Raw genomic sequence first — 16,583 nt, 5'->3', positions numbered from 1 at the left:
GCTTTTTAACTTAATTCAATGATCCTATATTAAATGTGATTTCAAACTGAAGTGCTTTTTTAACTTAATTCAATGATCCTATATTTAAATGTGTCATGTTTACATTTTTTATTTATTTATTCTTCACAACTACCTAATTTTCCTTTAAGTATTTTTATCTGTTTTTATTAATATATAACATATATTTCCTATTTTTTGATGTGATTATGAAATGGACATTGTTATGTGGACTTTTGATTTGCTCTATACCATCGTCCATATATGGAACTGCCGACAAACATACAAAAGACTCGGGGACTTTTTAGCCTTCTGTATATGCACTGGACCGGATTCATTAGGCACTACTTCCGCCACGTGGAATGCACTAATACTCCACTGCATCAAGGTATAAGTAGATGTAACTTCCGGTGACCTTGGAACGCACCGCCATCTTGTTTTCGGGATTGCAGGGACTATGCGCCTATGCAGAATACAAACCAACGCCGCCTAGTGGCTAGTGAACACAGCTGTGGCAAGTGAACACAGCTGTTAGGGTATTTATATTGCTTCTAGTGAGCCTTTATGCATGCTTCTGATGAAGGACAAATGGTCTGAAACGCGTTAAGCATGGGCTCTATGGACTACATCCATTACTAAGTGGCTGGGTGTCTATCAGAATTTCCTGCCCCTGTGGTGTATCCCGGTATCTGGAGCTGGTTTATCACCTTCCTTATCTACCATCTAGGACTACAAGGACGGATTCTATGAAAACGCTGCTGCTATGCCACTGTGGATGTATTTTTAGATGCTTGATTCTCACTACATTTTGTAAGTGCAATCTATTATTAAAGTGTATCTGCCAAGTCTGATCTGCACTATTGTTGTATTTCTCTTTGTAGCCTCCCACACCTGTGTTGCTCTAACCAGCACATAAGGAGGGAAGATAAAAACTCTATTTCAGATTCCACCAAGGATCAATCATAAATATGTGTTGTATGGACCTAATTGGATGATCCAATATTCAGTTTGTATTTAAAGGTGATTACTGTCTTTGCTACATCTGTCATCCCCTACCTGTGTATATTTGTTATTGGGAGAGCACGAGAATGTGACACACATACTAATGTATATCAATGTTCTTTTGAGTACTGGGTGTTTACTCTATTGTGTTATCACCACTTGCTGCATTACTGATTTTATTGCACTCTGGATATGTCATTTTTCTAAATTTAGATTACCTCTGTTGCAGGTCTGGACATTTCCAAGATGTCACAGTATGGTGAAGCCTCCTACCATTACCTTTACATACTGCTATCCCATGACTTTTGGCACTCCAGTGTATAATGGTGTGCAGGTTTTTTTTTCTTTTTGAAATTTTTGCAAGCAGCCATGAATAATCACCCTAAACAAGTCTAAAGATAACGTTTGTTAAACTGGGAACATTAGTAATCATTACAAAGTATTGAAAAATTAAGGTTACCAGGGCCGGATTAAGGTCTGTGGGGACCCCTGGCCAACAAATTTGTGGGGGCCCCTATATACCACCGTTTCTTGTCACCCTTAATTTTATTTCTTTCTATTCACCTTAATGCCCCCAGTAGTAATGCCCCTCTTGCAATGCCCACTGTAGAAGTGCCCCTTATGCAATGTCCCCAGTAATGGTTCCCCCTATGCAGTGCTCCTTATGCAGTGCCCCCTGTAGTAGTGCCCCTTATGCAGTGCCCCCAGTAGTAGTGCCCCTTATGCAGTGTCCCCAGTAGTGGTCTCCCCTATGCAGTGCCCCCAGTAGTGGTCCCCCTATGCATTGCCCTCAGTAGTAGTCCCCCCTATGCATTGCCCTCAGTAGTAGTCCTTCCCTATGCATTGCCCCCAGTAGTAGTCCCCCTTATGCATTGCCCTTAGTAGTAGTCCTCCCTGTGCATTGCCCCTAGAAGTAGTCCCCTCCCTATTAAGTGCCCCCAGTAGTAGTCCCTCCCTAAACAGTGCCCCCCGTAGTAGTCCCACCTCAGTGTCTTTTATATAGTGCCCCAGTAGTATTCCCCCCTATGCATTGCCCCCAGTAGTAGTCCCCACTCTATGCATTGACCCCAGTAGTAGTCCCCCCCTATGCATTGCCCCCAGTAGTAGTCCCCCCATACAGTGCCCCCAGTAGAAGTCCCCCCTATACAGTGCCCCCAGTAGTAGTCCCCCCTATACATTGCCCCCAGTAGTAGTCCTCCCATACAGTGCCCCCAGTAGAAGTCCCCCCTATACAGTGCCCCCAGTAGTAGTCCACCTCATGCTCTGCCCCAGTAGTAGTCCCCTCCAATACAGTGCCCCCCGTAGTAGTCCCCGCATGCTCTGCTCCCAGTAGTAGTCCCCCCTATACAGTGCCCCCAGTGGTAGTCCCCCCCTATGCATTGCCCCTAGTAGCACCCCCCCTATACAGTGCCCCCATGAAGTGGCACCCCTATACAGTGACCCCTGTAGCGGCCCCCCTATACAATGATGCCTGTAGCGCTCCCCCCCTGTGCAGTGACAGTGCATAAACACACAAAAAAAAGAAACAACTTACCTGAGTCCCCGCTCCTGATGCGACCGCCGCTGTCCGCTCTGAGTCCCGGCTCTTCTCCTGCACTACAGTATGGGAGAGACGTCATGACGTCTCTCCCATCACCCGCTGCGGGGGAGCCAGAAGGCGGAGCTCATAAGCGAGCTCCAGCCGGCTCCCTCAGTTGATGCAGCAGCGAATGAGAGTCTGTCTGACTCTCATCAGCTGCTGTAACATACACACAGCTGCCGCTGGCGGCTGTGTGTATGTCACTGTGTAGTGTGGCCACGCTCCCTGCGGTCTACACTACACTAGCGGAGGGGACACTAGCGGTAGGTGCAGACAGCGGCCGCTAGTGGGGTCCCCTCCATGTGTGGGGGCCCAGGGACGACTGCCCCTGTCGCCCCCCCCTTAATCCGGCCCTGAAGGTTACTATATGTATATAAAACATAATTCAATGTATCACAATATTGCTGTTTTCAAAGTACTTTAATGCAACATGAAACAGCAGTAGTAATCTGTTGATAATCAGGGCCTACGTGCATTCTTAAAAATAGCTTGCCTCTTGTATGATGCAGGAGGCCAACATTTGATGAGCAGTTCCAGGTGTATGAATGTCCGCATCATCCAAATGAAAAGGTCATGGCAACAGTTGCTACTATCAAATTCCTGACAGTTTCTGCCATGTGATGTCTGATATTGTTCTGGAGTAATATGCTGCTGATCTCATGCATCCAGCCAGCAATTCTGACATGACAAATAATATTTGCTGATAATGATTACAACGTTATTCTGAATCTGTTATCAAGAGTCTCTGTTTTATTTTTTGCTCTGTTTAAAATTCAATGCTGGATATAAATTTAGAAGAATGGAGTATGGATGAGCACTGCATGCAGAAAATGTTTAAGGAAATCTGAGTTTAAGTAAAGGTACATAATAAGCCAATCAACAGCATTTACATGATGACTTTTATGTATCATTTACAATTACAATAGTATTGTATTTGCTCAAGTAATGCTTTGCAATAAATGTGAGTAGCATAAGCATGACATTACATTAATATAAAATACACTATATATCATATAAGATATTCCCTGTTTTACTCACACTTTAAAAAGACTCAATCCACAAAGGCTTTATAGTATTTTTTCTGTTAGTTACAGCATTTTCTATATTACTTTCTTTTCTTGATCCCTATATATTAATAACATCACTCAATCAATGTAAATAAAAACAGTATTTTGTACAATTACATACCCTTATTAGTGTTATATGAATTATATCATTTGTACTGAGAGATTAACTACATTTTGCAGCAATCTATTTAATGTAATGTTCTAACAATACAATGTCTTGCAGTCTACTATACTGTGATAGCAGATATAACATGACAGTGGGGAATGGGATTGAAATGCCGACGGCTGTATAGACGCCGGTTCAAATCCCAACATTGCTAGCCCGACGCGGAGGAAATACCGACAGCGGACGTAAGTAATCTAACCATCCCCCCGACCCCCTAACCCTCCTTTAGGGGTGCCTAACCCTAACCCCCCCTAGTGCCTAACCCTAACCTTCTCCCGTTAGTGCCTAAACATAACTTCCCCTCCCCGCACCCTAAACCTAACCCTCCCGGGGGGGGTCACTAACCCTAACCACCCCCCCTAGTGCCTAAACCTAACCCCACCTTTCCCTAGCCTAACCATAACCCTCCCCGCGGGGTTGCCTAACCCTAAGTCCCCCAGGGGGGGTCCCTAAACCTAACTCCCCCATCCCAGGCTACATTGCTACTTACCTCCGGCGCTGGACGATTGTTCCGGCATCCTGTCGGAGTCCTGGCATCGGGATTACCATAGGCGTTGGTATTTTGATGCCTATGTTAAATCCCCTTTCATAACTACATCCCGATAGGGGAGTACAATCTTGTCTATTGTTGGTTAGCTGCCCTCATAGTAAGGTAGGTATTGATAATCACTTTGGTAAACTTACTGTACTATGTAGTGATGTTTGAAAAGTGTGTAATTTCAATTTGTCATATGTCATGCATTAGTAAAACCTTGTGATAACTTGTCCTAAGCAATGATGTAGAAATTATGCAACACTGACATACAGGTCAATGTGACCATAAATCTATTTCCGTAATCTACTTTAATGTAGCACTACTACTCATCCATATAAATGTGCATTGCATTATTAGCTGGTTAGCACCACTAAAACCTAACCCAACAGTAATCATTGCAAAGCGTCCAACAGAGTTCACTCCTTACCACAGAAGAATTTTCAAGCCAGGATACTCATGAAAGTTTACACGTATAACATATTATTGTTAAAGTAGCATAAGGCTATTAAAATTTAACAGCCCAATGTATGGTTTCAATTGAACAGTTATGCAAAAATGTACATTGTGCGTTTGCTTGCTCCATGTTCGCATGAGTTTCCCTGCAATTATTGTTCATACAGTATGTGTTTGGAACTGATAAGTGCCATACTGTAGGCAATTTTCACTAAGTACTAATTGTGTGACTGTGACCTAAAGGTAAGTTAATAAAATGTATTTCATAATACACATTATTACAGTCAGTTTAATTAATCAGATGGTAAGAACCACACAATTGTATATAGCAGGGACTGCCTAATTACTATGGTTAATTTCATACTTAAAATAGTAATAAAAATAATTTACCCCCACTTTTAGCTACTCTAGCTAATTAGTTGATTAAAGGGAAGCTATATTATGGACAAGGATAACTGATCCGTTTGAGCCAAATGAAAATGATGCAGCACTGACAACTTTGTATTTTTTTGTATTTTTATATATTGACATGTAGAATGGTTAATGGATGATAAAATAGCCATAATCCCTGCAAGAAAGCCACCCATTGGTCAAATTATTACATAAGCTGTTGGACATTTTCAAGCAAATTGTTTTGAATTAAGAAAATCTTGAACACTCCTGTTGTAGTGAACATGAAGAGATCACATATCCAATAATACTTCAAAATAAAGAATTTTTCTTTATATTATACCTTGAAAATTAGAAAGGATTTTTAACGTTTTTGAGTAATGCTGAATATCATTATTATGGCCAGGTACATAAGCACTTCCATCAGCTTGTAGTGCTGCTCTGAAAGTAGACCTGTCATCAGGTACTTAAGCCCTGTACACACTGGATGATTTTTTTGAACGACAATGATATCTTTGAATGATATATCGTTCAAATCGTCCAGTGTGTATGCACTTACCGATGAATGATGCGTGCTCCTGCGGGTCGTTAATGATATCCCCAGTCATCGGAACATGTAGCTCAATCTGGGGATACTGCTAACTGCCATGGCCTGCTCCCCCCCCGCCGTCATTGCTGGCATCAGCAAGTGTGTATGCACTGGCCGATGCCAGCACCCCCACCGGGTCCACTGCATCCGACATTGCAGGGTACACACATCGTCCAGTGTGTATGGGGCTTTAGATGGCATTTTATAGCCACACAGCATTAGAACTGCAAGGCAAAGAGGAAGCCAGTTCAGAAGTGAGTATTGTATGGTCTGAAAGCTTGACTCAGAAAGTGAAACAAGCTGCAGAGTAGAGAGACCGGCTTTCTCTAAACAGGTAATGGGGCTGATTCTGGGTTTGGAGTAAAGCAAAAAAAATAAAATAAAAGCAAGATCGTTTGCACCTCGGTGAAACCATGCTGCACTGCTAAAGTGTGCAGAAAGCTTTAGATGTGAGTGTGGCGAGTCTAAGCTCAGATGTAAAGTGCAGTGTAAACATAAATCTGTCCAGCATTTGTGGGCTACATGCAAAAGCAGCCAGTATTTGCCCTGCATGCAAAATAATACATTTATTGCAACATACCGGTACAGGTGCAGGTGCAAAGTTACTTGCTTTTTGTGTTTTGCACCCACCTCAGAATCAGCTCCAGTGTGCTCTTTTCTGGACAATAAGAGCTATTGGAGAACCCTATTCTATGATTTTTTTGCTATCTACATAATCTACAAATCACTTTATATTAAAATTTAAATCAATAAAAAGGTAACAGGTCCACTTTCAGGTACAAAAAATGCAACAAGCAACCAACAGGTTACATTATGGTGTTCTATGCACAATTTATTTTATCATCTTTTCTTGTTTGCATTGCTACATTATTTCAAAATGTAGTTTCAAGCAGGACACCCACACTATGTAGTTGGTACCTATATTTTTATTGAAATGCAGTGTAGGGAACAATATCTTTCCAAATAACCTTTGTGAAAACATAACAATTGAATGGTGTGAAACAGATGTGTAATACACTGGTGTGTCACAAGGACACTGTAACACCTTGATGCAGACTGTATTTATATTTGCCGGTATGCAGAGTTGTAAGTATCTTGCAATGCCACTGCTCTCTATGTGTACTCCTAGCTTGCTACTAGTCATCTTCATCAGCTTATGCTGGGTGCAAAAAATACGCCTCCAAACAGTCATATTTACATTTAAGTCTAACCCTGCAGAGCCCACAGCTGTGTCAGTACACCCTCAATTAATTTATCTTCCATGAGAACGCCCTTTCACTGTTCTGTCGTAAGTTTATATACTTCTTTGGAAGTGAGTGTCACTTGCTCAGCACAACGCTTCAAGCCCTGACGGCGTTTACTTTCCAGACTCCTGTCTTCTGCCACTCTGGACCAAAATGTTGCAGCTCATCTGTTACCCTCTGGGTAGTATTATCAGTGCTGTGCCATCTGCAGGACTCTCTTGCTAAGGACTGCATGGATTCATTGTTCCATCTTATCTGGTAACACCATATCTACTGATTACTAGACCTTGAGTAAGTATACCATACATAAATATAGCAAACTATCTATATAAAAGTCTGCACTTATCATCACCAAGAACTGAGATTATAACAGTAGCCGGGACTATTTACCATTATTTCTATTTAAGTGACACCATACTCACATATGATTTTATTGAATAAGTTTGATAATATTGTCCTTTTTTGATATCTATTTGCAACTATATAAAATAAATCTGTGTTTTTATCTATAAGCCGTCCATTACATATACAATTTACTATAATACATTTGGTACCATAGAGCCCTGTCATAAGTGTAGATGCGATTGAATTGCATACAATTCTGAATCGTGCATACTGACATGCGCTCAGTTCCACAACATGTGCAATATGATAATACTTGAGATATATTCCGCAAACAGATGTGCCTTCAATTCAGCATCGCCTCCCCTTAACCCTAAAGTATTGGCACGTGCAATTGTGTCCACTAAAAAATCAGTAATCTTTCAATATTTAGCTGCAAAGTTTCACTTCCATAACCCAGTTACAGATGCCTTATTAGTAAATTCATGACCAAAAACTACTATCATAGTGCAATGTCCAATATATACTATTATATAAACTACTGTGTAGCCTTTACAGTGATCTTTGTATTGTACCATTCTTTAGTCTGTCATTTATTTCAAGAAGATAGTAAGCATATTTTGGATTGTTACACAAGAAACATTACATCACATGTATATAATATTGTACTTTAACCTAAATGACAACATATTAGCTTAATATCACACAAACCCCATTCAATTGAAGGAACTGTAAGTACAAGTAATGCCAATCTTGTAACAAAACACTCATTACAAAAATATGAAGTATATTATCTACTATGCTGGTGGTTCTCAACCTTGTCCTTAAAAAACAAAACAAAACAAAAACCTCCCCTCCACACAGGTGCACAGGTGAATACATTTCTTGACTGAGTATTACTTTGGATTAGCATACCTGCATCAATGTATCATATTGGTGTAATTCATCTGTGCTGCTAGGATACAAATATAACATACTAGTGTGCCTTGGGGACAGGATTGAGATCCAATGCACAGATTCACTACACAAATAACATGGAAAATATTCAACCACAGCTGTTCTAGATATTGACTGACATGTTTGAGTATTTTACAACTCCAAATATTTTTATATTATGGTCCTTTCTCAAATAGTGATCAGTAATGAATGCTGATAATCTCTTAAAATTAATAAGTACTGCCACCAAATCCACTAATCCCTTGGCATAATGTGTGTGCTAATTACATTCTGATGCTAAATTGTTGTTACTCCTTTCTAACAGGTTTTTCACCTCTGTCTTCTTCCCAGTACAGCCAGTATAATGAGAAAAGGTAGAGGGCAAAACATACCAGGAAATCATAATGATACATAAGGCCAGCAAACACCACAAACATTATAAAACACAAAACCTTGGAGCTTACATGATTGATATTCAAGGGTTCTGCGGCCTTTGTATCAGGATGAATTTGCTGATGTGGATCTGTTTCATAATCATCAAAGTGATGATAATATTGTGCATCCTCTAGTTTATTTTGCTCTTCTGTTTCTCTGCCTTGATCTACACCTTCATCATCAGGCTCACTAATAAGGATAGATGGTCCTGCAATACCACCCCCCACACTAGCCTGTACAGTGTCTATGTTTATGCGATCCTCTGTTAGAGTTAGTTCTGGAAGCTCTGTGAATCCTACAGCTTCTTTTTTAGCTGTGGAATTGACATTGAAGTCATCCCACAAAGCCTTTTCTATATCATCACTCAATGCAACAAAGCTATTATTGGATCGAGTTACAGGTTCAACGACTGACTGCTGTACATTACTTTCTTCATCTAAACTATATGACCTGTGCTCACATTGAAGTTCATATTGTTCTTTGAAAATATATTCATCACCCTCATGAATTATAGCTTCAGAGAAATATTTTAATTTACAGGTATTTGTCTGTTCACCTTCTCCATTGTTATCAACTTTAATTTTGCCAATGGACAGATGAATATCCTCCATGTCTTCACTAGAAAGTTCTATGCTGGCCTCTGACTCTTCTGCAATTTCTTTTTGAACATATACATTTCCACTGTCACAAATATCCATATATGAAGGTTTGCCGTTTTCTTTTCCTTGATAATGTGTTTGACTTTGACCTTTTTCTTGTGTTATCTTAGCAATGATGACCTTGTTTCCCTGTGTCACTTCACTTGGAACACATCCCAGCATTTCGTTCCATGCATGCAATGTGCTGTGGGTCACATTTTCAGTTGCAGTACATGCTATAGAGGAGGGACACTCAGGCAATGACACTGCTTGGCAAGATAATTCCTTTACCTTGCAATCATTGACTTCACAGGTTCCAGGTGATGTTCTGTCTGTTTCATACACAGCAATATCTTCCTCTGTATAGAGGGGATACTTAAAATCATACTGTTCACCATGGTCTGATAAAACCGCATCTTTATTATATATTTTGACGTTCTTATCATCACAATAACTAGAGGTGGTGTCCTGTGTTGTAACATAATATTGTTTGGACACTAACGAAGCCATAGCCTGTGAATCAGAGAGGTCTGTGTCCGTTTCAGTAACAACATATTGTTTTTCATCTGACATCTCACCGATTTCTTCTATAGTTTTATGATCTATGCAAAAGGAGGTAATGAGATGTGTGTGTGGACTTATTTCCTCACCTGTGTTCTTTACTTGGCTTTCTCTAAAGATGTAAGCATCACATGAAGAAGCTGGATTCAAGGCTGCTTCATTTGATTCTGTATGTTCTTTATGAAAGGCAGTGTTGGTAGAAAGTTCACATTTATGTGAAAGATCCTGAGACATTTCCGGTTGTAAAAATGATATAGGACATTCCTGCTTCGTATTTTCTGTACTTACCATCAGAAGTTCATTATTCTCTTTTAAATTGTAAATAGAAACATTATCTGACAGCCTATTTTCCATTGTCTCAGTTTTAGCTATTTCCCTTTGCTCATACTTGATTCTCTCTGCGTCATCTGTTGAAAAGTATGGCACAATAACTACATTTTCACTCAAACTTAGATTAGCATTATCATCCAACATTTCTGTTAATTGTATAGCCTCAGCTTGTGTAAATGGTGTTGTTTCTGATGTTTTCAGACAAATGTCATTTGTAAAGTCCTCATTCTGTTCTTCAACCATTGACCTTTGCACCGATTCCTTTGGTGGTAAGTCATCTTTAACACCTGGTGAGATTTGTACTAGTTCAGTTGTTTGTTTAGTTGGAACTGGATCATCTAAACATAATGCTCTTGCTTCTGTTTTATATAGACATTCATCATGATCTTCAGAGTGATAATCAGCCATTGACATGGATGTTAATTCCTCATCTGCCAGTGATGGGGTGGCCTCAGCCAGTGGAAGATACACCCCACTATTATCACATTCTTCTGGCTCCTGTAGATGATGTCCTTCTGTGCCAGTATAATTATCACTATAATAAGTTATTTCATCATCTAGCTGCATTTCATTTGGTAAAGTTGTTTCTTCAGAATACCCAATGTTGAGCTTTTCTTCAGAAGAAGTGATTCTGGCTTTCATGAGTCTTTGACTTAGCTGGAATGAAAAAAAACAAACAATAAAAAATAAAATTTAAAAAAGCTAATTTTATTTCTGATTCTGTTGTAAGGGAAGAAAGCAGCATCTCTTAGGATTTTCATGACATAAACTCCATTTCCAAATAGGTGCAACAAGGTGCCTATGTTTTCCAACATAGGGGGATGCTCAAGCAGTTAGAGGACAATATTTAGACATGTTTTATCTGTGGGATGCAATAATTATACTATGGTGGTTACATATCTTCACATAGACCATTCTTCATCACCTATGCATCACAAGCAGGTTAATAGATGTCAATCAATCCCCATACTAGTAAATAACCTGGAGCCATACCTGTCATTACATTCCAGGCACTCTGAGTGTTGCACTTGGTACGTGTAGGAGTGCTGCAGCTCATGAGAGTTAGGGCTGCATGTGCCTGGGCTTGGAAGCTGAGGGAATTGAATGCACTTTTCTTAATTCATTAAAAATTGTAGCAATATTAATATTATGTATTAATCTAAATATACATAAATGTATTTACAAAGAGTATATGTTGTATTATTTTAACGACAAGTTCTTTTCTTTAATTGTTTTTACTATTTTTCTTATGAATCTTTTCAATCTTACAACAAACATGGATGATAGCAGAATTACCTGTACATATAACATATTATATTGAATGTGACCTGTTTTGGGCAACTGCACCTTCTGTCTAAATTGGCACAATATAAATTAGGCATAAGATATTGGAGTAACTCAGGGGGATATATGAAATGGCATGAAATTTGCCTTTCTTGCACAATATGCCTGAGATGGGAACCTTAGACAGGAAAACATAGAGAGGCCACAAATATAATCTGTTTATTCTACTCAAATGTCAATAACCAGATCAGTGGCCAATATGACCACTCAAGTGACAAATGGAACAGATGATACAGATATTTGGCAATTGTGCTGAATAACATGATAACAAAATAATAGATTCACATAATACTTGACAATTGGTTATTTGCCACATACACTAATTGGCCTTTATTTATGAAATCCCTTGAATTCACACTATAAACACTGTGCTTTTGAACCAGTACACCAAGATTGTCCTACCAGGGCTCATAAGAGTGTGCGCCTATTCTCCAATCTCAGGAGATGCCTCTGTGATCTAGAAATGTGCATAGGCGAACAGAGGCCCTGCTTCAGAGCCGGACGCTCTGACAGAGCGCTCGCTCTGAATCAGGGCCATCCCTTTGAATTTAAGAGCGGCCTCCCGGCCGCTCACATAGCTGTGGGTGACCACCCACAGCTATAGCGAGCGGCCAAAATGATGGTCGCAATGGTCAAGACCATCGCGACCATCGGGCTTGCGACGAGACCCTTGCAGTAGGGTCTCATCTGCCGCAAGCCCTGGAGTGCTTTTGGCTCTATCAGAGCCAAAAGCACTCCCACTGACATCACTAGTGATGTCAGTGGGGCCGGCCCCAGATGGTAGGCGTTCCCATGGGAACACCTCTGTCTGGGCAGCCATGCCTCCGGCACGCCCACCAAAGGGGGCGTGCTGTCAATCACCATCGACAGCACGCCCCCTTTGGTGCAAGACCCATAACGACGGCTTGGCCGTCGTTATTCGGGTCTCGTGCATGCGCACGATGGAGCCGCCTCGTCGTGCGCATGCGCACTTGGGCAACATCGACCCGCTTGCGAGCGCTGAGCGCTCACAAGCGGGTCTGAATCAGGCCCAGAGTCTAATCTCCTAACATTAGAAATGTGTTTCTCTGCCAAAAGTGCAAAACTAAGTCCCAAACTGTGTTCTATTAAAGGAATAAGAAGAGAGCAGTTATTTTGAAGAATGGCCATGTACCATTCCGCACAGCAAGGGACAGCCCTATAAATGTGCCCATTGTACTGATTTATCTAATTCTAACAATCGCCCTCTGCAAAAAGGAATACTGTTTCTGTATTGCTCAGGAAAAGAGCACAATTGTTCCTATTCTGTACTAAGTAAGAATTGCCCCCAAACCTATTCTTCTGCTCTTCTGCAAGGGCCACCATGCTGATTCATAAAATCTAAGTGCAGATGTTCCTCTGTACATTGGATATATTTTGGTTCATAAATGAACTCCAATGATGGCTATCAATAGCTCAATTAATTTTCACCTCTAATTTCAACAAAACAAAATGTTTGTTAGTTGGCCACAGATATTGTGATATGTCGCCAAATTTGTGGAGAATGTGTATGACAGTTGTGTCTTGACTTTGTATAAATAGGAAGGAAACTGAGTATCAAGAACAAAATTGATTTGATTTTCATAACAATTCTAAATGTAAAATGATAATTATTAGTGCAAATCGTAAAATAGAATATCTTACAAAATACATAAAACAATACAATTACATAATTATCAAATATTGTAATAAAAAGGTTATAATTTTTCAATGTGAGCGGTGGGTGATTTTGACGTTCAGGTAATGTGCTATTGGAATCAAAAAATATTTTCAGCTTTCTACTAAAGAACTAAAGATTAAATTAAACTAAGATCTTAAATACAAGTAGCCTTTTATGAAAGCGAAAAAACTCAAATGTTCTCTGATATAAGTTATGTGTTTTTGGTTTTTTAAAGGTGACTAGCTGCATTGTCTTGTCCTGTCTTGTTGTTATTAATACTACCAGGAAGCCTGCTACAATGACCAAATCATTCTGCACAATATCATCTAGTCTGATAAACTGCAGAAACCTTTTACATACTGTATACTGTATATTTGTGACAGTTAATAGTTACACATGTGTATAGGAAAACCTGTATAGTGGAGCAAAGATATATTTGAAATAACCGCCAGGAGATCACTTGCTCAACCTAACCCTACATCCAATGCATCTTAAATTCTGAACGCCACATTTTAAAAATGCTTAGATTGTACAGTATGTTTTAAATCTTTACTATCTTTACTAGTAATATTTCGAGATCATTTAGAAAAGATACAGGATTAGTGCAGAAAACCCATGTACTTTCAGTAGGTACATTTTTGTTATCCATATGTTCACCATTACAAATTGCAGTTCTTTTGGTCAACAGTCCAGTACCATATTACAAATACAAGCCAAAAAATATAAAGTGTATTACTATTATTACTATTATACTGTGATATTACATCACAATACAGAAATTATTATTATTACTGTGTATTGCCCAATTTGAATTCAAAGTCTAAACTCCTCTAAACAGAAGCAAACACATCAGTTGTAAATTTGCCAGTCAATAGGTTCTAATGTTGTCAATTACTCTTGTCCCATCACCCTGAGTAGGAGGGTGCATGTCATTTTTTGTGATTTCACCCCACTCCAAATAAGGGGAAATAGCATGGAACTGACCAGCCTGGGCCTGGTTTTCAATATTTAAGTGGAACCCAATAGTGTGGCCACGCTACATACTGGAAACCGCCCACATCTGTCTAGCTTCAATGTTTGGTTAAACATTTGGGAAATAAAAGGGGACATGTTCACTAATAATAATTCATTCATTTATTTTTTATTACACAGTATACCTTTTATGAGAATTGTTATGTATCATTAAAATAATTGTCCTGGACCACTCTGCTGCATTTTACCAATGTCTTTCTAATTATCATATCAGTCATTATTTCTTTCACTTTATCTATCTCCTCTTCACTTCCTTTATCACTTGGAGGACTACAAGGCTGGGCGCAAAACCATCAACTCTTCTCAATCTGTGTCATTTGTCTTGGAATGTAATTGGCTCTTTTCAATTTCAGTACTATCTACAGTATATGCTGGTGAAAGTTACACTGTTTATCTTTTTTGGATCTCTTGCCATTTGCGTTTGGCCTAGTTCACTAAGTGAATATTGATCAATTGTGCAAAATATATTCCCATCAGCCAACAGAATCTGACATCTCTCTTTTAAATGATATCACTAGAATAAACATTATCTCTCAAGCTCGCTGCCTATGTCTTATCCTTGACTCAGAACTGTACTTTGTTCCTCACTTTCAGTCTGGATCCAAATACATCCAAGAAACATTTCCAGAAAATACTGTGTATCTCACACAAGCCAATGCCAAAATCTCATGAACTCATTAAGATTTTTTCCCATTGCTTCTGGCTGGACCCTATCTGCATTATGTAATACTTCATTATGTAGTTTCCTATAGATTATACTTAAAGACAGGGCTCTCTTACCACTTTTTGTCATTGTTACTGTATCTTGTTTTATAACTGAGTTTTTCGAAATTTGCACTAATGTACTCTGATACTATAAATAATAAAATGTTCCTGATCTCCACTGGTTTACTTAGGTTAATTTTACTTTTCTTTGCCTCATTACTACTTTTTTTTTTACCCTTGCCCAATTTATGTTTATCACATATTAGTAAATTTCCATCCCCATCTGGATACTATTGAATATGCTATGAGACTGAGGAGTATATTAAAAAAATGGTTGATTTTGGTCATTTGTCTGTTGTTTTTGCAAACCAACCAATTACTAAAGGATAAACTGATGGCTAAATGACCAAACTACCAATGGGGTAAAAGGATGCATGCTACTAGTTCGAGTTGGTGTGAAAACAATGCTACCTTCATAGCTTGTGATGGTATATGAGACAGAGAGCATCCCAGGCAAGAGACTGTTTTAAGAACAATGCACTGTATACTGCATTTATTAAAAATAAATTTAATTAAAAGGTTTTAGAAATGTAAATTGTTTCTACATTTAATTTGTAAATATAAAGTTATTTTAATGCTTATTTTAAATTAAGCCACTGATAATTTAAAATGTATATTAAAATAATCATAACAATAAAAAAATATAATTAACACCTATGTTTGTAGTAATTCTTATATTTTAAAACAACTGATTCATCTTCTAATACATTTTTATTATGATTATCAAAATATACAGAATATATTCTAAATTTTATCATTTATAGCTTTTCTTTTTGTTTTACTTTTTCTTGGTTTATTTTCAAACAATTGTGTAGGGTTATGTACAGTATGTCAAAGGAGAAACAAATGTATGGCATTGGTTTCCTAGAATTTATCTATCTAAACACAAATATTCTCAAATACTGGCAGAAACAGATAAACTGTGTAATATGAAAATTAAAATTGATTATAGTTATAATTCTAATGGCATACAAATATGGACCAGCTCTCTACAGTCTGTTGACTTTATTTTATTAAGTTTAGTAAATTCTTAAAATCATGTTTCTTCATTTTTTAGCTAATGTTAATTTTCTGTATGGAAGCAGTTAATTTTGTCATTCCAATGAAAAATCTACTATAATTTCTGTCTTTTTCCTCACATGTCAGAACCATCTCAACTTTATGCATATGTACAGTATATTGATAGCTTTTTTTCAAATCAATTAAAAAAGGCTCAATATCCACATACTCCTCTATGCAATTTTTATGTGGAAGCCCACTACAACTTATCTTGCTAGTATGTTTTCTGGAAACTCTCAGCTAACTATAAATAGCAAACTATCACTCAAAGAACAGTGAGAGTGTTAATGTATCTGCAAATTCTGTTTTAATGACCTTCTGCCAACTAGTACTCAAATGCATTTGAGCTTTTCAGTGATGCCAACTGTCAGGATTTAACAGTGAAATGCCTGTGTTTTTTTATATTCATAACTGACATTTGCATGATCTCGGTAATTATAT

At 38.5% G+C, this 16,583-nt stretch overlaps 1 protein-coding gene across 1 annotated transcript in view; it reads right to left on the bottom strand.

Annotated features, from left to right (window-relative positions):
• Nucleotides 1–6,682: 6,682 nt before the first annotated feature.
• PPP1R3A (protein phosphatase 1 regulatory subunit 3A) overlaps nt 6,683–16,583 on the bottom strand; it is an 86,659-nt gene continuing 76,758 nt past the window's right edge. The window contains exon 4 of the mRNA XM_088456299.1: nt 6,683–10,921. Within this exon, the coding sequence (XP_088312425.1) occupies nt 8,609–10,921 (2,313 nt within the window). The 3' untranslated portion in view covers nt 6,683–8,608. The remainder of the gene's footprint in view (nt 10,922–16,583) is intronic.

This window comes from Taudactylus pleione, unplaced genomic scaffold (genome assembly GCF_031769625.1).
Source record: "Taudactylus pleione unplaced genomic scaffold, aTauple2 ptg000041l, whole genome shotgun sequence".
Classification (NCBI taxonomy): Eukaryota; Metazoa; Chordata; class Amphibia; order Anura; family Myobatrachidae; genus Taudactylus; species Taudactylus pleione.
This window is presented reverse-complemented; position numbering and strand designations above follow the sequence as displayed.